Consider the following 22,473-nt stretch of genomic DNA (forward strand, 5'->3'; position numbering starts at 1 on the left):
TCTTTGAGAACAGAGGAGACTCTTGTGCTCAGGCCTGGCACTTCAGGGACGGCTCCAACAGGACGGGCCAGCGAAGGCTGAAATTCCCGAGAAGTGTGAATTGCTCAGTCAATGGGGTGTGGGCACCTAACTCTGGTTCCTTGGAAAATTCCAGCCCCGGCTGATTCAATGTTAATGTTCTTGCAGCAGCGGCACTCACTGCCCTGAGCCCCTGGCGGGTGCCTGGTTCACCCGGCACTATCTTAAAACCCCTCTGGCTGCTCCGCAAGGGGAAATGGCAGCACCCTCAGGGTGTCCATAAAACCTTAGTACCGAACATCCCGCCCTGGGCAGTACTGTAGCCCTGGTGCCACAGAGATCAACTTAGCAACAGAACTGGGGAGGCTTTCATGCCACTGCTGCTAGTAACAGGCCCATAATTAGCAAAATACAGGCAGTTCTAGATCCCTGCGGTATCCAAGCATCTCCCAAACACGTTAATTTATCCTCCGTTCCCCTGGGAGATGGAGACGTGTCCTGCTCCTCATTTTCACTGACAGGGAAACCAGGGCACAAAGAAATCAAGTGACTTGCCTAAAGGTAGAGCCAGGAATTGACCCCCACACCGTTCTGGATCTCAGTCCAGCGCCAATCACTAGACCAAGCTTTACCCCCCGCCCCCCAACACTGCGAGAGAACAAACTCTCACACCATTCCATTAAACTGCTGTTCCGCAGCTTCTGGGGCTTTTCCCAACATCCCAACAAAGCGAGGGGCAGCATTACAGCGGGAGGGGGCAGATCCGTGCGTCCAATGGCAATTCAGAGCATTTCCCAGCGCTCCCACCTTACAAGAAACGCGGCTGTCAAGGGGCAGGTCGTGCGCATAGAAAGTGAGGGCCGATGCTTTTACCTTTTGTTTTCTCTGTCTGGTAAACTTTTTCATAATCCCTCACAGCATCTTCGTATTGTTCTGTGTCCATGTAACTATGCAAGGAAACAACTGTTACAATGGAACAGTTTACAGAGACTAACAAAAACCACAGCAGCCGGGGGTAAGTGATGATGCTTCTGGAGGGATAACACTACGGAGGGAAAGATGTGCATAGGACCCGCAGAAGCAAAACCAAAGGGGCTCAGTAGGGAGAGCCCAAGGTGGGATGCAAAGGGGGAGGACTAAAGCTCACAGCCCAGCCACCTGCATTTCTCAGGGGTAACCCACCAAGGAAACCCTGGCAGACTAAGCCTACGTTCTGGCCCTGCCATGCATCTGCCGTCTCCTTGTGCAGGAGGAATCCTAGCAAGTCAAGAAGCCATCTCTGCTAGAATTGCTTCATCCATCTACCAGGGGCAGGAACTACCAGCAGCCACTGGCAATTCCAGGAAACGGAGGCAGAGTCAGACACTCGTTATCGTCTCTGGACAGTTACGAGTGATGAGACATTGCAGTTACTACCCCAAATTATCAGAGGGATCAATGGTGCCTGTCCACTGGCTGACGGACATGCAACACTGTCCCATTACCAGATATTACCGAGTCCTGGGGCGGGGCGGGGTGGGGGAGCCAGCTTGAAGAAAAATATCCTGCACTTCAACTTAAAGAGTGATCTGACAGGGGGCCCCCAGTGGCCCTTTCAGCCTAGCAAGTGCCCAGGAAGCTCGGACACTGCCCAGGAGAAACGCCAGGGGCCCAGGAAAAGGAAAACTCAGAATTTCTGATGGAGACTGTTGAAAAGACGTTAAAACTTGTCTCTGTGCAGCAAGTCCTCAGCCCCTGCATCTGAGAATGCATTGGACTGGGACAGCCAACTCTCCAAGCACAGCAACATCCCTAAAGCAAGGGGCCCAAGTGCTGGCGTTCACTGCCCAGGGAGCCAGGCACTGTGGGTTCAGAGACCCTCACCCAGAGCAGGGCAGCACAGGCACTGTCCCGGGAAGAGAGAGATTGGCCCTTTACACGGAGGCATGAAAGGCAGGTCCTGCGACGGGTCGGCGCCAACCCCATTTCACAGAAGGCTCTGTAAGCCAGGTTCACGGAGTGAGATTTCAACCACTCGGGGGACAGGACGTTGCTTGAAGCTACTTGATTAAATAACCATCTCGCAGGGAGAACAAACCAAGGCTAAACGGGACTGGCAGCCTGCAGCATCAGTCCACGACAGTGCCCTCAGGCTTCCCGTAGCCACCAGGCCCAGACCTGGCTCCAACCGGAGCCTGCGTTCACACACGCTGCCTTTCATCCTGAACCTGAACCTCCCAGCCACGGCCGGCTTACCATTGTGCTCTCCTCAGGTATGCTTTGATATACGTGTCATCCAGTTTTATTGCATTTGTGCAGTCGTCTATTGCGTCTTCTAGTTTCCTAAGCTACAAAGCCAGACACACAGTTATTCATGCACCCCCTTGGGAGGGGACGGATTTAGATACGGTTAACGTGATGCTGCAAAGACGGAGCTACGATCCCCATGCAAAACGAAAGCCACAAATACATGGCTCACCCGGAGACGCCTTTTCCCACCGGTCTGGCACATCCCCTTTCAGACCCTCCGTCTCTGCCGCACGGAACTCCCTGCCAGGACTCTGCTCCCCACCCAGCCCAGAACTCGGGCTCCCCCGGAAATACTGGAACTCGGACTGCACTTGGAGAAGCAGCAGACTTATTTTTATAAACCACCGACTGCTGCTGCTTAGAAGTGCGTTTGGAAAGGGGGTTGGGTGGGGGGGTAAGACTTGGCCCCAAACCAATTCCCAGATGGGGTTACAAATTGGCAAAAATTAAGACAATTTAAGGGGGTGGGGGTGGAAACCCACGTTACCGGTTTTCAAGCGTGAACACCCCCAAAAAGCAATACACCACTGGAGCCAGATCTGGCTCCCCACTCCCACGGCCCGATGTTCTGGGCAGGCTTCATTGGTTTGAGCAGGCCTGGGTGAATGCTGAGGCAGTGGGGTGGGATTTCACACTGTGTGGGTCACATGATTAGCGAGGTATTGCTCGGGGTGGGGCTAGGTTTAGTTAACTCCTCTGCTATATGTTTCTTGGACGTCTGGCAAGGGCGCCAGGGCTTTGGACAGACGTCTTTTCTTTTTAGATGGAACGAAGTACAAGAAGTGATCTGTGGGTGCTGAAGTCTCCTCGTTCTCAGGAGGGGACTAAATAACTCAGCTGGAGAAGGGGATCTAAGGCCTAACACCTCCCCTGGCTCGGGTTTCAGGTCTTTAGGACAGTCGTGTCCCACGCTGTTGGGAACGCACCTGCCCATGCGAGCGGGAAGCCTAGCTCCTGGCCTGCAGTACAGCGGGGACGAGCCAGCCCCGCCAAACCAGCTTCAACAAAAGAGAAATTTGGCACCATGCCTCGTTCTGGAACGAACGGTCCCTCGTCTGTATCGCCTGGGTTTCTCCTCCACGGCGAGGCAGTTTCTATCTGGGGAGTGCCTTGAGCTCCCAGGATGAACGCCCACCTGTAATGCTGCCTGGGTCTTACCTTTGAATTAACTGTCCCCCGGTTACAGTAGAGTTTGGCATTTGTTTTTATGTTATTTGGGTCTATCCCCAGTGCTTCTGTGTACAGTTCATATGCTAGTTTGTAATTGCCTTCTTTAAAAGCTTTATTTCCATCTTCTTTCTTTGCTTTAAGTGCTTTGGCATTCTGAAAGAGAAAGTGCCCTGGGATGAGGGCAGACACTCTATAGATGACCTCAAAGCCCAAGGCTCACTGATCCCAAGACACACTTTCGAACTCGCTTTCAAACACAGCCCCAGACCACAGAACCTGCAGCTTTGTCACCACCCCAGCTCCTTTCTGCTAAGAAATGGCCAGTGTCAACCTCAGCCATTCCGCATGGGAAGAGGAGACTGTTAAGGCTCAAGGTCAGAACACAGCCAAAGGAAGGAACCCAACATTTGACAGCTTACCCAGCTTCGTGTTGCCTGAAAAGGCGAGTGAAGCAGAACTAGATTGGAGGAGAGAGGACGGGCAGGAACTTGAGAGGAAAAACACTTCAAATGCAAGTCAAGCTGCAGAGTTTCACATCTGGACACCGGAAGTCAGAGGCTAGAAACGTAGTATCCAGAACTGCAGCGAGAGATCTCGGATTGCTCCAGAGAACAACAGGCAGGGGGGGCAGCCCGCAGAGCGGCCTAACCCCGGAGAGGTCTGTCAGTGGCTACCTCACAGGGAAGCAGCAGGTGGAGTTCAGGAAGGACTTGATGCACTGGCTACTGCAGTTTTGGGGAAGGGAGACACAGCAGGAAATGGGGAAGGGTGCATCTGGGCAGAATGATTCATTAGAAGCCATTGGCTCCCCGGTCCCAGTACTTACTCGGCAGGCGAGACATGCTTTCTCGTGATCAGGGGCCATCCTGAGTGCCTGGATGAAGAACTGCACGGCCTTCTCGATACAGTCTTCATAGTAAAGGCAAAGACCTCGGACATAAAGGGCATCTGCGTTTGTGGAGTCCATCCGTAAGATGTCGCTGGAATAGCCAGACATGCACATTCAGAATCAAGTCTAAGCACTTTCGAGATGGCATTTCCTTCTAACCACCAAGAAGGATCTTGCTCCACCAAGGCGTTAGCTGTTTTACCAAGCCTGAGGTCAGCGTGCTGCACTGGGAAGCGCAGGCAGGCCTGCGAGTGACATGGTGGGAAACCCAGCATGGTTTTTAAGCTGGTGGCCTTAGTAAGACTAAATGGCAGGGGGTGAAATTGGAGCATCTCTCCTAACCACACCTTGCACTGCAAGAGGAACTTCAGTGATTACATGCGAGTTTCCATCACAACCCCCCTCTCAGGGCTTTCCGACTAGGCTGAACAAACCCTCGCTGAGCGAGCGCTCTTGGGACATCAGGGGGTCGTTAGTACGTCAAGGGTCCTACCTCGCTACAGACTGTGCTTCTGGATAGCGACCCAGCAGTGCCAAACATTCGGCCTTGAGGATTTTGAACCTATGACAGGCAGGAGCGAACTCCAAAGCACGGTCCATGCAGAACACGACCTAGCGAAAGAAGAAAAGCAAGTGGGCACAAAGCAAACAGCCAAGAGCCAGATCTGAGAGATGGTGCTATGTCTGCACCAGCTGGGATGGCAGATTTGTCTTCAGACTGACCCAAGCAGACCCAGACAAAGGCGTTCTCAGTAGCTGAAAAAAACACTTCGGTAGAAGCCTCCCCCCTGCGTCGGGTCCTAACGGCCCCTCATTTGTGAGGACCTGCGGCTCGTCTTGTATTTCTAGCAATCCCATCTCCGGGGTATCCAAGCACCACACACACAACGAAGGGTCACAGAGTGCCCCAGGGACAGCAATAGGAGAAACCCAGCCCTTTTAAGCCCTTTGATTCTATGGCGATAAGCACTAAGAAAACCCTCTGAGACAGACCATTATGCTCCTACGTTTCCTGCACTTCTCCCTCCCCATTAGTAGGGAGTGCGGGAAGCGGCAGCAACTCAATCGACAGAGACAGTTGGAACTGGACTGAACAAAGCACAAGATGCCAGGCAGGGACCGAAGCCGCACTGGCCTGTGATGGGCTGGGTGACCTAATAGGTCTTTTCCAGCTCTGGTTTCTCTGGTGGGGACAGCTGCATGAGAACAGGAGCATTGTTCCGCAAAGGTTCATCTGCTCCTGGGGCCGGGCTCTCAATCCCCCGTTTGTGACATCACAATTAGCTGCTGTGGGGAGCACCGAGATGCTACAGATCGAGGAGCCTGACGCCTTCTGGGTGGGGAAGGACCAGGAGCAGCTCTCCAGAAACAAAGGTTTTGTTTCATGCCAACATCCCTGGAGAAGTGAGGGACGGAGACACAGGCAGTTATTCCCAGATACAAAATCCAGATTGTGAAGAGCAGCTGGCCCAGCAGGACTGGGATTTACCATTACAGAATCCAGAGCCTGGGCTTCAGGCATCTCCTCCTGCAGAATCTTATGAATAGTGCCCTTAACCCTGATGTGATGAAGAGACCGTCTCCTGCCCTGGGCCAAACCCTGACCTCGCAGACATCCACTGACGGCAACTGCAGTTGGGTGTGAGTCACACTTGGGTGTCTGAGGGCAGATCTGTCTTCCAGGTTTCATGGCTACTCTCATTAAGGCAGGGCACGAGCGAGGCGTAGAAACAGCAGTGGAGGATGCCGTGAATAGATATGCATTCCCCCTTTATCCCTTTAACACCGGCAGAACAGGGATCCTGGGGATGTCTTATAGGACCAACGTTTGCTTTACAGCTGCTGAGAACATAATCTGATGAGTAACACCCCCAGTCCCACCCATGCTCAGCCCAGCCTGCGCGGCTAACAGCCGTGAAGAGATTCACGCCAGGCCAGTTAGCTGGTGTAGTGCTAGATCAGCATAGCTCTGCCATCCTCACAGGGACTCAGGGCCGCGGCGGGGAGAGGCGCTGTCCCCCAGCACGGGCCTGCCGCGGCGGGGAGAGGCACCCCTCCCCGCTGGCCCCAATGTGGACCTGCCCTGGACTTTTGCCGCTGGGGGAGAGGAGCCCCTCCCCCAGCCTGGCCCAGGCCCACCGGAGCTGCCACCGGGGAGCAGCGCCTCTCCCCTGGCCCCAAGCTGCTGCGGTGAGAGAGGGCGGGGGGGAGCCCCGGGACAGCCTGCAACCCCAAACCCCTCATCCCTGTCCCCACCCCAGAGCCCACACCCCAACCCTCTGCCCCCTCCTGAATTCTGAACCCCTCATTCCTGGCCCCACCCCAGAGCCTGGACCCCTAGCCAGAGTCCTCACCCCCTGCACCCAATCTTCTGCCCCAGCCCTGAGCACACTCCCACACTCTGAACCCCTTAGCCCCAGGCCCACCACATGAATTTTGTTATGTGCACCAATATGAAGGTGATGTGTTACACGTTACCTCCATATTGGTGCACATAATACAATTCACTCTGCACATGGACATAACAAATTAGAGGGAACACTGTCCCTGACTCCCGCTGAGCCAGCCAGATCAGTGTTTTCTGGTCATAATGGGACAAAAAAGATCCATGTTGATTTTACCTTCCTGAAATCTCGTTTGTCAAAATCAATTTCAGCTATTCTCTCGTATTCCAGCACGGCGTTCGCATTCTTCAACTGAAAGAAAGGAGGGCATGGTCGGTTTCCACTCGCCTGGTCTGCACCACCGTCGGATGGCATTTAAACCAGCCAGCGCCCAGGATATCAGAGCAGCTCCGGGAACAACAATACTCCGGAGCTACCTTTGCTTTTCTAAAACCAGTTTAATGTGGGCCCCTGGGATCGGATGGCTTGATTGCCCTGGAGAATGAAGGCGTCTGCTCAACCACAGGCCAAGCAGAGCACAGACAACAGGAGGGCATGCGTCCATACACTGCCCCCCTCCACCACGCCCCCGGATTGCCCAGTCGAGCTCCCACACCTCCACCAAGGAGGAGAGCGCACACAGAAGCAGTTTTGCAGTGTGGGTATCAGTCTGCTAAAAACTGGCCTGAACCCTCAACTCATGTCACCTCTCCCCCCATCAGGTGGCTGCCCCACAGAGACACCATTTAGTCACGTCCAACCTGAGCTACACTTGATTCTGCAGCCCAGAGGCGAAAGGCTCCATAGCAGAATCTTGCTCCCCTGGGCAGCCCCCCCGAGAGGGCTATTTGGATCTCAAAGCGTTTTTTACCTCTTGTTGTGCCTGAGGGTTCGTGTGATCCAGTTCTAGAACTCGCTGGAAGCAGCGGCTGGCAGCCATGGCATTCCCGAGAGAGAGGTGACATTTCCCTTCCCGTAGATGTCCCTGAGAAGACAGTTAGAAACATGGCAAAAGTTCGCGTGGGGGGTTTCCAACGGCTAGTAACAATGATACACCGAATGGCTGGTCACCTACCCGTACAAAGGTATCATCCAATCGGACTGACTGTTGGGCATCTCCCAGTGCTTCCCGGAACTTCCCCAACATCATTAGGGTGGCTGCTCTGTTACCATAATAACTGGCATTGTTAGGACATGCGTCTGGAGAAAACATTACAGCAATCCCAGTTAGTGCAATGCAAAGGGCTACACAGATTGTCAACAGAGCACATTACAAGGTCACTGCTGCGTTCAAAATCACATTCCCCGTTTGCAAGTTCATACCCTACATGAGCAGCTTAAAAATTACCTGGAGTCAGCTGTTTCTATTTAGGAGCACCCAGAGGGGTCGGAGTTCCCTTGTACAAGCGCATTGGAAATCGCATAGCGTCCTGTTCAGTGCCCACCAGCATGGTAACACTGCTGAGCCCACACGCAATCATTAACACGAAGGAGATCCAACTCCATCAGCCTGGCTGGACCAGACACAGACAGGGTGCTACATCGGGCAGCGCTACAGCCATCCCAAGCACTCCTGGTAAATCTGGTGAGATCGTGCACGGTAACTAACACATCTGTGTCACCGGCACACTTGGAAGAGGTTTCTTCAACGTGTGCCGTTAGCACCATGAGTTGACCAATATGCTGGTTTACTCCCCCCATAACCCAGTCGGATTAGGCGAGCCCCAGACCACGGTCACAAACAGTCGCTCTCACCTATGGCTTTTGTGTAGTAGTTGTACGCTTCGTTGTAATCTTTCTTGGCATAATAAGCATTTCCTTGTTCCTTGAAAGTCTCTGCTTCTCTGAAAGAGAGTACAATATCCCACAGTGAGATGAACAGCAGTATCGAGAGACACTGACTGGCCCCAAATACCACATCCCCAGCCGCCTCCGGACAGCTCTGCACTGCTCTACTGGCTACACATGGCTCTAAAGCTGGCCTGCCTGGCCACTACAGAATTGCCCCCTTCGGTGGTACTCCTGGGGAAAGAGGGCACCCCGTGTTCAGGGGACTCCCAGATGCTGGACCAGCCCTTGGGGCCATAGGCAGCTGCCTGCTCAGTGCTGTGCTAGGGACCAGCCCAGGATCACAGGAGCTCATGATAGATTCAGACCAACTTCGCACACTCCTCCCTTGAGCTGCACTAAGTGCTGGCCAGCCACCGCTCAGAATCTGGCCCAAGGGTATTTGTTCTTTAACGCTCAGAAACCAAGACAATTGCAGAAGTTTTACAGAATTTACAGGTCCAATCCTGCACGGTGCTGAACACCCACAACTGCCACTGAAATCAGCAGAAACCGAAGGTGCGGACCACCTGTCAGGAGCAGCTCCAGACCATGCAGGAATGGCCCAGACCGCTGGAGAGGTCTCCTGAAGTCAGCAGGCTGAGGAGGGGCTCAGAACCACCTGAGAACAGGCCCTAGGAAGTCTCCTAGAACATGCAACGTTCAGCCTGAGGCATCTCCCCCAAAGCCCTTGGAAGTTGAGCCTTCAGAAAAACAGAAGTAATTGCACCCACGGTCCATCTCCCCACATCGGCAGGGCAGCCTGGCAGGGAACATGCACTGCCACCGTTCCATGCCCCACAGCCAGTCCTTTGCACCCCACACGTTAGGAAACGCTTCACTGAGGGACAAACTCTGTCTGAGGCGGCGGCGTAAGTCAGGCAGAACTGGGCCCTGCCACTGCATCTGCTACTGAAACAGCATCGATCAACATTTACACATCCCAGCTGCTGTCGGGAGAGCTACCCACTCTCCTCCCCTGCATGGCTTCTCCAAAGCAGCGTCACCTCTCAACAGGGCCCCGGCAATAGTGCCGACAGACTCCTCTTTCGCGAGTTTAGCTACCCGGGCTTCCCAAGCTCAGGACCAATGAACCCGAATGGTTTTGTTTCCCTTTCTGTGCCACTGACCAGGTAAAATGGCAATGAGATGGAGGCTTTAAAGTATTAACTCGCCCTGTTCTGGGACGTATTTCAATCCGCACTGGGATAAAATCATTTGGGTTGTCACCATTGCACCCAGAGCTACAGAAATTAAAGCACGTGCTGAGTCCTGCCGAAGGAGAACTCCCACAACGTACACCCGGCTAAAACCTCTTCCTTGGAGGAAGGCAAATTTCAGAAATCGAGCAACGGGGGCAAGTCTACAGAGGACACACTTAATGATCCAAATCGCATTAGGGAGACGGTATCCCTTGGATTCCAGCCTAGCACACTGGGCTAGTCCAGCCAAAGATATAAGCAACTCCTCCCTTACCACACGAGGAGTCAACGCGCACAGGACACCTTCCTCCTCAAAGGAAATGTCGGCCAACTGCTCCGTAGATAGAATTCACAGCAGCAATGGGGCAAAGGCTGATGGCACCAAAATAGCTAAAGGGACATTCCAGCCTGCCAGGGCAGAGTTCCACATTCAGTCTCAAACGCTCAGGTCACACCGGACAGGCTCTGAGCCGAGCTTCTCCGCCTTGCGAAAAGCCAGGGCCCAGAGAGTTACAGAAACCAGGAAAATCTCTTTTGAGGCTTTACCACGATTCTGCTCAGAAATGACTTGTGAAGTGCAAGGCAGACACCTGGCACTGAAAATAGCTTTAATACGCCAACTCAAGCAGCACGGGCGTACAGAACAGGCAGCCCACGGAGTCATTAGAGCTATCCCCGGCCCCCCTCCTTCCCTGTAACGCCAGGGAGGGCACAAAGCCGATCAACCAATTTTACTGCTGGTGAACGAAAGCAATTTCTACTATCACTGTTAGCTTTGTGGTAGTGTCCAGAGGCCCAAATCAGAATCAGGCCCCTTTGCACTACAAGCTCTACCAAACTCCCAGGCCGGTATCAGCCTAGCTTGAAGAGCATACAGTCTAGTCGATCAAGGAAGGTACAAGCAGGTATCCATTTGGTTCCATTTTATTTTTAAAACCTACAATTTACAAAAATGATGTGCGGCTCAGGCTCTGAACAAGCGGCACCCCTCTGCCAGCACATGGCGGGCACCTCTTACATCCTCTTGAGACCCCGAGTGAGACTGAAGCGGTGCCAAGGCATTGTGTGAGCTCTGGAAAGCAGGGATTTCACCCTTCCTGACATCCTGGCCAGGTAAGGGTTGGGTGCCACTCTGTAGAGCCACTGCTACAATGCATATGGGCCAGGACGTCAGTTCTCAAAGTGTGGAATGTGCACCACTGACGGTACATGGGCCGGCTTAAATTACAGTAGCCGAATACGAGTCCATTCCGACCACACTGAGTAACTTTACAAAGGAAACACGCCAACACTCCTGAGTGTTAGATGAGGCATAAAGTCAGAGACCTGCTGGTCCAGAGCCTATTCTTTAACACTGACGTTGTTGGACAGTTGTTGGACAGACACAGTAAATGACAGTCCGTGAGCCAAAGAGTCCAAGCTGAAGACACCTTTCAACCCCACCCCTTGATTAAATCTGGTCTGGGTATTCAAAACCCGGCGCTCTCTGTAAGGAGCGAACACTGCCACGGCCCCTTTCTGCCCCAAGGAAGGCATTTCAGCGGGCGCGAGCTGAAGGCAAGCTGAAGCGAACAATGCGAGCTATGTTTGGCAAGCCCACTAAAAAAGGAACAAAGGGAACTGTGTGGGGGCAAGTTAACATGTTTTTAACCTCATTCGGGCTTGCCATTGGCCACTCCCACGCAACTGCCGCAAGCAAAGGGCTGTTTGTCAGCTGGCAAAACAATCGACAGGGAGTGCTACCACTCCAAGGGCCTTCAGGGTCAGGGCTAAAATATGTGCTGCTCACTTCCATTTTTAATCTCGTTACCAATTAGGTTCAGCTCAGGATGCTGACAACAGGCAAGCCCCAGGTCTAGTGTCACTCGCTGCACTGGCCAGACACACCAGGGACCTCCCTGGCCCAATACGTTTATGTTTACTTAAAACAATCAGAGTCCAGGGGTGACTGGGTAGCAGAGAAGCGAGCTGCCATGTGGTGCTCTGAGAGTACATGTCCCAAACTGGGAGTGCTGGGAACGCAACAGATCCAGGTCCCTCTCCCTCGGTTTCAGTGGGTTCACTTCAGGGCCTTGAAAGGTATCTAATAAGTTCCCATCCGCCCCCCAGCCTGAGTCTGGTCTGAATGAGCTTTCACCTCTATCTGGTGGGAAGCTGCCAACATGCCCTCCTCACCCATGTTCTTCCCGCTAACATCCCCAGGGACGGCATCATGCCAAGGTTCCCATCAGAACTGAACCCTCTGCTGCTGTGGTCGAAACCTGTAATCTCCACCCACACCCACCAAGTCAGCCTGGAGATATGCACAGTGGAGTGTGTCGGAACACACGGCAAGTGTCAGAGTAGAACTCTCCACCCGCACGTCACGAGACAGAAGCAGAGCTAGACAAATATGCCCCCTACTTGACTTACAGCAAAAGGAAACAAAGTCTGTTCTGGGAATGAAAAATCACTTTTTAAAATGTAACTGTCCCGACAGACTGACAGCATGTGCTCCTCCTGAGAGGATCCGAGCTGGTGAACAAGCCGTGTAAAAGATACATGCAATGTACATCTCATCGGTGCCATGCTGTAGATCTCTCTCTCAACTCTCTGAGTAGGGATTGTTTCAGTAACTCGTGCCAAGGGGATGGATTTGTACCACTCGTCGTGATGGGATTTTCACTCTGTAAGATAAGACACCCATGCACCATGGCCACTTCTGAACATGAGGAGGGTTGAAGGAAGTGGTGCCTAGAAGTTTCCTTTCTAGCGTCTATGGTCCCATTGCTGTGGTTACATATTCTGAAGAACAGGGCAGCAAGGATCATTGCCAAACCTGATCTCTCTTGGCCTGCTGAGCCACTTGCTAGAAGTAAGCAGATGGTCTCATGTGTAAATCTTTAAGCAACTTTACCAGTCCTTATGCAATGCAGTGTTTCTAGTGGTTCCAGCTGTAGGGCTGTAAGCCAGGACTCCTGGGGTTGTTCCCTGACCGCCAGTGAGTCAGTCACTGACCTCTGCGCCTCATCACCCCATGTGTGAAATGGGTGGTTAAATACAGACCTACCTCACAGGAGAGCTGTAAGGCTCCGTAGTGCTTACAAAGCCCTTTGAAATAATCTGGTGAAGAGTACGAGGATGGTTGTTTCTATTTAATGTTGGTTGGGTTTCCTAGACACAGCACTTCGCTGACATGTCAAACCTCAGTGGCTGGATAACCTTACCAGAGAGGAAGTAAACATGGCTGCCTTTATTGTTTACACGCCTTTAAAGCTGAATGATGAAGTCTCGCAAGAAAATCAAAGTGGCTTCAAAACATGTAGGCAGAGTCGCTGGGTTTGCAAGATGCAAGGCGTGAGAGCCCGGGAACAGCACGGCAGCGTCTCTCCCCAGTTGTGTTCCAACACACAGAAAACGGTTCTTGTTTACCACTGTCTCTGGCTATACTAACAAAACAAATGCAGATCTCCTGATATCATTAGTAATTGTTTCAATCCAAACAGATGCTGCAGCCTGAATGAGATCATTCTGCATCTCACACTGATGTAGGCTGCATTCCCCACTTGCTGCTTTGCTAAAAATACAATCCAGGCCTGAATGGATTCCTTTGTTCGGAGAGGTCAGTGTCTCTTCAGGGCCTCTCCGTGGTGAACCCAGGGGGTGGGGAGGAACACAGCCACATCAAGGGACTCACTAAGAAGCGTCTCTTTCATTGCCTGCAAGCACTGAGAGCGCTGCTAGGAGCCAGCTGTCTGAAACAACTCCCTCCTCCTGAAATGTGGTGACCTGTGAACTGCTTGGTTAACAAGCTTGTCATGTGCTCTCAGTTCTCCAGGTGTTGCAGCCAGTCCTACTCCATGGCCCAGCTCAACCTGAAAGGCTCCTCAGACTCCTTTCATGGGAAGAACATTACTGATACCTTCTCCCCTAGGATCTGCCACATCCTCACTGGAGATGAGTCTCCTCCTCCAGAACGGCAGTGGCCTCAATAACTCCCCTCTGAACTATTCAACCCCAGTGGCTGGAGGGGCTGGTAGGCCCTCTGCTCACCCTCTGCAGCAATCCCAACCCTTGCTAGCTCTTGGAACAAACTGCCAAGACAGACAAGCCACCCTGCACAGCAGTGAGATGGTCCCAGATTAGCCCAAGAGCTTTTGAACAGCATCTTTCATCTGCCTCCTACCACCATATAAATCCTAACACAGATTTCCCCCTGCTCTAGCTTGCAACCGTCCTCTAACATCCTAGCATCAACCCAAATTGCATCCCTGATTTTCATAGCACAGAAACAGAGGCACAGCCAAGAACAAGTCATTTCCAGAATGAGCAGAGCCTTCCAAGCTCCGTCTGAACCCCACCTCCCAAATGGAGCTATTGCACCAGCCTTCCTACCTGGCTGGCACTCTGCAGCCACCCGATCTCTGAATGTGTAACTCAGGTCTGTACAATCTACGGAGGTGGCAGACTGAATGCCTCCCACCGCCATCACTCCTCTCTCACTTCCTGCCTAAACTGCAAAGTACTTTAAGCTTATCTGGGAACTAAAGAGCTGGCCAAAAGTTCCAGCAAGTCAAGTGCTTAGCTTTGTGTTTAGGAGGCGCTCCAAGGTCAGAAACTCCAGGCTGTTCACATTTTGACTTGCTTTCTAGGCAGCTCGCCTAGTGCCCCTCCACGCAGAGGTCTGTTTGCATCTCCAAACTCTCTGGGCTAACAATAGTGAATCCCCAGGAGGTCCAAGCAACCCCTCTAGTCACTTGCAGGGGCAAAAGGCCACAGTCAACTTGCTTCATTGATACATTCAAGGCATTTTGCTACAGGATATGGAGTCTTTCAGCTGAAATCCAGCCCAGACCTCTGCCATCAGATGCTATGCAGACACCTGTGTGTACGGATACGATTTAGTCGCAGAGGTCATGGATTCTGTGACTTTATCGGACCTCTGTGACTTCTTTGGCTTCAGCTGTCAGGGGCTGCAGCCGGGACTGTGCCTTCCCCTGTCCGTGGTGATGGGGTTCGGGCTGTCAATCCCCCCCACCCCCGCCGCTTCAGCTGTCATTCCTCCCCCCCAGTTATTTTTAGTAAAAGTCACAGACAGGTCATGGAGCTGTTGGTTATTTTTAGTAAACGTCATGGTGACAAAATCTTCATCTTACCTGTGTGAAATGAGCTTAAAACCAGCCTAGCACTACACACCCCTCTCCCCCCTGCATGCTGACAGTCTCAGCAGAGAAGCCAAGGAATGAACGGGTCACAGCACAGAGGGGTCTCCTCTCTCACTCCCTAGAGATGCTTCTTTCAGGTCAGCCATGAGAAACAGCGGCTGGGGAATGAGAGGGTGGAGGCAACATGTGAAGCTTATAGCATACTTCCATACTGGTCAAAGCAGCCTCTCACATCACTCTAAACTCAAACTAGACTTCTTCAAACTTAAATCATGATCTTATCCTGCAGCTAGACAAGGTCACCTGGGAGCCATCCTCATTACAATGCAAAGCAGCACTGTAGCATGTCAAACAGCACATTCCTCTGTGCATCAGCACCCCCTACTGATCAAGGAGCGATGCTGCTACCAGTTGCTTAGTGCAGGATATTGAACTGATTAAAGCAGGGGTTCTCAAACTGGGGGTCAGGACCCCGCAGGGGGTCACGAGGTTATTACGGGGGGGGGGGTCGCGAGCTGTCAGCCTCCACCCCAGACCCCGCTTGCCTCCAGCATTTATAATGATGTTAACTATATTAAAAAGTGTTTAATGTATAAGGGGGGGGGGTCGCACGCAGAGGCTTGCTGCGTGAAAGGGGGCACCAGTACAAACGTTTGAGAACCACTGACCTATAGCCCACAATAGGCAGGAAGGAAGGTGGGGAAATCCACTGGCTGTGCAGGCAGGTGCTTGTGTTTATACCGATTCACCTCAAAGGGTACTGGAGTTTTTGAATGCCACAAATATAACGCTGTAGCGGGGGCGGGTGTGTGTGTCTGTGTGTGTGTGTGTGTGTCAGCATAGCCTACTCCACAGGAATACCCCAAACCAGTGTTTCCCAATGACCAGTCCATGGACCAGGGCCGGTCCCTGAGCTCTCCCTGACATCATTTAGGAAGGCAGCAAGCCAGTCCCTGGGATTGAGAACCACGGCCCTAAATCATTTCTGGTGAAGACAACACCCACTATGCCTCTTTTATAACATTCACGGAAGGGCCTAGTGCCAGAAATATCCTGCTTCCGGTTTGTTTTCATGGAAACAAACTTGGACTCAAGGGCTATTGTGGTGCTAGAGCTTTAAATAGTGCAGCTAGAGAAGCCCTTTGATAAGACAAACTGAAATCAAGAAAACTGACTGGTCTTAATAAGTAACCAGCACACATTTCTGATAAGCCTATGATCGTCTACCTACAATATAGAATTACTCAACCAAAAAAAAAAAGGAGCTTGTACGATGCTTTGAAGACATACGGCTCTACATACATTTTAAGTATTAAATATTTAATTTTTGTACACCTACTCTACACTGATTCTATAAACAGAATTATTCAAACCCTGCAGTGCACTCTGTATTCACAGTAGTTCAGTATTTGTGTGAAGAATTCTTTTCAGCACCACTGGTTATTTAAAAAAAAAAGAATTCCACTGGCCTTGGTCACTGGCAGTCCTATTTATCCACCGCATAGGTACAGTACTAATGTACCTCATCCATGAACAGAATGTCTTCAGGCTTCATGGCCAATTAAACCTTTGGTTTGCTGCTGAGACTGTCAACAAGAGTGTCAATTAATGAGATTTGTTCACTTGGAGACCCACCAACTCATTTCACATGAGATGGTAGTGATCCCCTCACGACTGAGCTACACTAGATTTGAACTGGCAATCTAAAGGTGAAGTCTTCTGACCCCAAGATGAGGGAAAACTCAAATTCTTTGGTTTGGGACATTTTTTCTTCATTGTGTAAATCTCATACTCTCCATTTTACAAAGGTAACTATGATAGCACAGCCACTCTGTAGCTGGTACCAAATAGTAAAGGATAGAGTCTGATGAAGGAACTGTTAATCCTAATATTAATTTAGCAATGAGACTTTTTAAAATACCTCTTTTTAAGATACTTCTTCCACATCATTCAGCACTGAAGAATGAGGGGAAACATCCCCCCACATATATGCACAACAGATAGACTCTGGAGCTGCCAAGCAGATGGCCGAGAAACTATTTATCCGATAAAAAATGAAGTGAAATAAAGCTTCAGAAATCAACTGAGCCACAAGAAAACCGTTTCCATGGTCTAGAAATCTTTTTAAAAAACTCCCCCCTCTTATGGATATGCTGATCTGTGATTGGATCAGAACACAGAATTTAAGCCAATCAGAACGCAGCGGTTCAACAATAACTGTCACTAACTGCACCATCATCAGATAAAATTAGTGCAGTTACATCAATCATTTTCCATAAGTATCCCTGGAATTTATGCAACAGCAGGCAACCATTATCTTGTGACCATATTCCATTCCTTCCACTGATAAGCCTCTTAAACAACCTGCAAATGACACATTCCGTTTATTTGCAGCTGTTTCAGTGCAATGCCAGGACAATTACACTGAAATACAAATCACTGCTTTGTTACCGTCTATCTTCTTCTCCAGCTCGGGGAGCAGAAGCAGCCATCATGGACCATTTTAGTACATTTGGGCAAAGGTTAGTCCAAAAACACAATTGTATCAAAATAATTTACCCAGGTTATGGGGTGGGTTTTTTTTTTTTAATTGGAAATTTACCCACTCACCCTACAAAAGCTGTAGTGAAACATCAGGTTCCCGTGCCTAGTCTGCCCAAGTCCAACAATGCTAAGCACTTACATAGCAGTCAACCTGTGGAACTCTTTGCCAGAGGATGTTGTGAAGGCCAAGACCATACCTGAGTTCAATAAAAAACTAGATAAGTTCATGGAGGATAGGTCCATCAATGGCTATTAGCCAGGATAAGCAGGGATGGCGTCCTAGCCTTTGTTTGCCAGAAGCTAGGAATGGGCGACAGGGGATGGATCACTTGATGATTCCCTGTTCTGTTCACTCCCTCTGGGGCACCTGGCATTGGCCACGGTCGGATGACAGGACACTGGGCTAGATGGACCTTTGGTCTGACCCAGTCTGGCCATTCTTATAGCACTTTGCATGGTTCAAGGGTCTTTACAGACATTAGCTAAGTCTCCAAACACCCTCTTTGACACAGCTGAGCAGTATCCCAATTTTACAAATGGGTAAACTGGGCCAGAGAAGCTAAAGAACTTGCTCAAACCCAGAGAGGAGCTTCATGGCAAAGAGAAGATTAACACTCAGGAAGTTCTTGACTGCAGGCATCTGCTCAAAGCAAGAGGTCCCAAGCTCTGAGCTACCAAGAGGGGATGGGAACATCTTGGAAGTAGCATATTAATTCCGTCCTTTAACACCTCCCCTCTAGGTGACCCTGGAATAGTGTTGCCCTGCCACCCCGCAATCAGATTAAAAGACAGGATCTCCCCAACAGAAAAGAAGAAAGCCTGGGAATCCCACACTCAAAAGGACAACCACTGGATGAAAGATTGAACCTTAATGACCCAGGACTGAGGTACTGGCCCTATCCCATCAAGGCAGCCGAGTGAGCTAGGTTGCTTTTGCTCTTCATTCCCAGGGCTCTATCTGGAGTGGGCCAGGAACCAACCCTCCCACTGAGGATGTCAGAGCTCTTCTGTTTCTGGGACTCTTCAGTCCTTTCTATGGGTCATTTTATTCGTGACCAGTTCACTTCCTGCAGCTGCCTTCTGAACTCAGGTATGGGGGAAGAGAGAGGTTGGTGCTGGAGATCTCTGTAGCAGGAAGACTGAGCCCAGTTCGTGATTTTTAATTGTTGATACTTTTAATATTTACTCTAGTCATTTAAAAGTGAACAAAGCCCTGGAGAAAATACTATAAGGAACAATCTTACATTAGTCCGGGGAGGGGGTGGATTACATGAAACTTAGCAGGGCTCTCCCAGCACTAATCAATTCTTTACCGCTACGATACGTGGAGATTTTATGCCGCATGCAGGTGCTTTTTTAACACTGTTATTTATCTATTTAATTGACAGGGTGCTACAATACTTCCAATGCCACTCCCTCGGCCCGCACCCTTTGATAGCTAATGAGCAGCACATATACCTCAGTCCTTCACCATCATTTTGCAACTGGCACTACCCAGAGGCCCCTTTCAGTTTCATTTTGTCCTACTGCTTCAGTCAGGTGCTGGAGTGACGGGCTCAGCCACACCATTTACAGACACTGTATTCCTCCTGAGACACCAGACTGATGAGATTCAGCTCTCAGTTTGGCACACTAGAACTAGCGCAGTGTTTCCTAAAGGCTGATCTAGTCATTTCACCCCCTGCTGTGATTGCCACAGCTCAGCAGCAGGTGGTAATAAAAGCACTTGCTCTTGTAAAGAAAATTCATTACCAGAGGAAAGGGCTGGGATCCTCACCACGCCCGGCCTCAGATAGGATCTGCACCGCTGGGCAGAATTTGCCAGCTAGCTTTGCGGATGAAGGAGGCTTGGTCTTTCAACAATTACTAGGTGGGGAGGAACGCAGCTGCCCTAGTACTTTCAACACCCAATCCTGCCTTCAAATACACAGGTCACGCGTCTGACAAAGTGGGTATTCACCCACGAAAGCTCATGCTCCAATACATCTGTTAGTCTATAAGGTGCCCCAGGACTCTCTGTTCAAATACAGAGTGAACTTTGGAGAGCCAACATGCACAATGATCATTTCCCCAAGGAGCATGGTAACATGGGACAGGTATTGGAGAGCAGGACGCCATGCTATCAAAAATCTCAAACAGTAACTGTTCTGTTACAGGCAGGTACAATTAATAAGGATCCGTGACGTCCTCAGGCCCAGGAGTTAGAGAAGGGAAAAGGATCTGAACCTTCTTCAAGGGTTTTGAGCCATGACGATTCCCCCCTCCACCACAACTTTAACCCTTTAGCTCCCTCTCCGGAGCAGACCTCAATCTGGCAAAGAAAGGCTTCTGCGGGCGCTAGTCAATACTGCCCCAAGGCAGAAACGATGGAACACGCTGAAAGCCCAAAGCCAAGTCCAAGGAAGCCCAGATTTGCTGCCTCTCAGTGTTTTCTATAGCACCCGTCACTGTAGGCCAACTGGCACCCTCCAGCAGGCTGAGGTTTGCTGTACTGCACAAAGTTTGACCAAAAGAAGATTGAACCTTTTCTATAAAACAGACAGTGACTGGACCCACCCCTGCCTTCAATATAGGGGCATGTCCAGCAAAGGCCACAGAGCTTAGCATCCGACAGGCAGCCAAAGCCATTCTGCAACAAAGCATCCCATGCAGGGAGCTGCAGGCCCTCCTCCCCCCATCTGGCATCCCTCACCTCCCTCAGTAAAGGGCAGCCCTGGACTGAATTTCAGAAGTTCACTGATTTCACTCCCAGCCCCCCTGTTCCGGGGCTGAATTCAGTCCTGCAGACCCCCGTACAGGACGCGTTAAAAAGGTCGCGGCTGCCGTCTCTCTTCGGACTGGTCCGGTCGAACCCAGCAGAGCCTGCTCCCCCCCGGGAACCGATCCCCCCGCCCCGGCACCCCTCATGCGTTAGGCGGTCCAAGCGTGGAGACAGGGGCTTTCTGCCCAGGCAGGAGAAATCCCGCTCTGGGGTCAGCGCGAGGGCTCGGGCGCAAAGCACCAAGTGCCCGCAGGGCCCTGCGCAAATGGCCACAGCGAAGACCCTACAAAAACATTCAAGGGGGGGGGCAGAAAAATGCATCTCCCCGGGTATGTGGAGCCAGGCACCCCCCCCCCGAGGGTCCCCGGGCCCCCCCGCCGTGGGGCAGATTTCACCAGCCTGGGGGGGTGTTTAGCACCTCGCTCTCCCCGCTGCCCCCCCCCCACTCGGGGCAGCCGCCCCCGCTGCAGGCCCAACCGAGGTGTGTGTGCGGGGGGGGTCCTGCCTGCCTGAGACCCCCCCCCCGACCCAGACCGGGGCCGCCCCGAGAGACGCAGCGGAGACAAGCCCCGGGAATGGGGCAGCCGGGGGGGGGGTCACGGGGCCCCGCACGCGGGGGGGGGGGGCGGGGACTGGGCCCCCCCCCCGCTGGACAAACCCCCCCCCCCCCCGCCCCTCGGCCCCCGCTACCTGCGAGTCGCCTCCTCGCCGCCCAGCAGCCCGGGCCCCTCGGGCGCCGCCATGATCACATCGCACTCGGCCGCCGCCGCCGCCATCTTACAGCCGGGCCGGGCACCTGGGGAGGGGGGAAGCGAGGGGGGGAGCGGGGAACCGGAAGAGACATGGACTTCCGGGAGCAACGAGAGGCCGCCGCGGTCCGTCAAGAGGGGCCCGCCGGCCGCCAGGGGAGGGGCACAGAGAGGGCGCATGAGGGGCCAGAAGGGCCAATCTCCCACGGGTGGGGGAGGGGAATGGGGGTGGCCTGGCCAGCCTGGGGGGGGATGGGAATGGGGGAGCGCTGCCTGGGAATGGGGGTGGGAATGGGGGTGGCCTGGCCAGCCTGGGGGAGAGATGGGGAATGGGGGTGCCCTGCCTGGGAATGGGGGTGGGAATGGGGGTGGCCTGGCCAGCCTGGAGGGGGATGGGGGGGATGACAGTGACTTACCTGAGATTGGCCCACCATGGAGCGGATGCCGGGTGGAGAGTGACACTGGACGTGGGGGCTCCCGGCGATGCAGCATGACGAGCTCTTGGGGGGTGTCTGTTCGGCGCCTGGCACGACGCGTCCCTGATCCCCGAAGGGCGCCGCTAGGTCCTGCTGTAACACAGCTGGTAACAAATGGCAACGATTGTGGTGTAAAATAGTAAACGGCCGTGCTAAGGCATCCTCCCGCTAAACCACCGCCCCCGGCACCAAACTGTCGCTGTAACCACATCCACGGATAACAATCAATTACAAATAATTAGGTTCCTAAACATCAAGCTCTGCCCGTGCCTTAGGCCAGTGGTTCTCAACCCGCAGCCCGCTTGCGGCCCAATCAGCACACAACTGCAGCCCAGGTGACGTCCTCCAGGCCAGACAGGTAGTATAGCTATTGCGTGGCTGCAGCCCCCATAACACAGAGAGAGCTGCGTGTGCAGCCCACAGTGGTAAATAGGCTGAGAACCGCTGCCTTAGGCCCTGAGCTTGCAATGAATACGGATGCTCAGCAGGGCCTGCCTATACAGAGCTCATTGCAGGATCAGGTCTTTCTTGCATATCGATGTGATCTTTCTGTTGTGACCCTTGTCCTTCCTGGCCTGCCCTTGTCCATGGTGTTGCCGACTTAGGTCCTGCTGCAAAACAGAACTGTGCAGGTGGACCCCTGCATGCCCACAGAACCCCATTGGCTCCAGTGGGGCTCCACGCAGGTGCAGGGATCAGCCCATGCAGTTCTCCTTGCAGGATGGTGCTGGATTGCATTTAGGTTGTGCACTCTCCAGAACAGGAGGCACGTCTTTGCTCGCTTTGGGAGCTGCCTAGCGCTTCTCCGGGTGCTTGACATATAATTAAAAAAAAAAAATTAGTCATTGTAATGATGCCTTTTAAAACCCATCTCTTGTTTTCTCTCGCAACAATGCCCTGATATGAGCCTTCAGCAACTGAGATGTCATCTCAAATATTCTCAAAGCTGGGTGTGGGCTAGACTGTCACTCTAGATTTCAGGATATTTGCAGCCAGAAAGCTTTGCTTTCTTCAAAACCA

The 22,473-nt window shown here is 52.2% G+C and overlaps 1 protein-coding gene across 5 annotated transcripts in view; it reads right to left on the reverse strand.

The window, feature by feature from the left end:
* The window catches only part of DNAJC7 (DnaJ heat shock protein family (Hsp40) member C7), a 29,236-nt gene extending 8,166 nt beyond the window's left edge, over positions 1-21,070 (reverse strand). The window contains exons 1-10 of one of the 5 annotated variants that reach the window (XM_034756008.1): positions 20,919-21,070; positions 8,506-8,594; positions 7,826-7,950; positions 7,622-7,735; positions 6,988-7,062; positions 4,860-4,978; positions 4,304-4,457; positions 3,466-3,630; positions 2,254-2,345; positions 892-965 (exon numbers count right to left, since the gene is read on the reverse strand). In XM_034756008.1, the coding sequence (XP_034611899.1) occupies positions 892-965; positions 2,254-2,345; positions 3,466-3,630; positions 4,304-4,457; positions 4,860-4,978; positions 6,988-7,062; positions 7,622-7,735; positions 7,826-7,950; positions 8,506-8,594; positions 20,919-21,004 (1,093 nt within the window). In that variant the 5' untranslated portion in view covers positions 21,005-21,070. Of the gene's footprint in view, positions 1-891; positions 966-2,253; positions 2,346-3,465; positions 3,631-4,303; positions 4,458-4,859; positions 4,979-6,987; positions 7,063-7,621; positions 7,736-7,825; positions 7,951-8,505; positions 8,595-12,331; positions 12,806-14,153; positions 14,272-16,844; positions 16,889-20,918 lie in introns of those variants that run through there. The other 4 variants (XM_034756010.1, XM_034756012.1, XM_034756013.1 and 1 more) reach the window with 4 other exon arrangements.
* Between the last annotated feature and the right edge of the window lie 1,403 nt (positions 21,071-22,473).

This window comes from Trachemys scripta, chromosome 23 (assembly GCF_013100865.1).
Source record: "Trachemys scripta elegans isolate TJP31775 chromosome 23, CAS_Tse_1.0, whole genome shotgun sequence".
Taxonomy (NCBI): Eukaryota; Metazoa; Chordata; order Testudines; family Emydidae; genus Trachemys; species Trachemys scripta.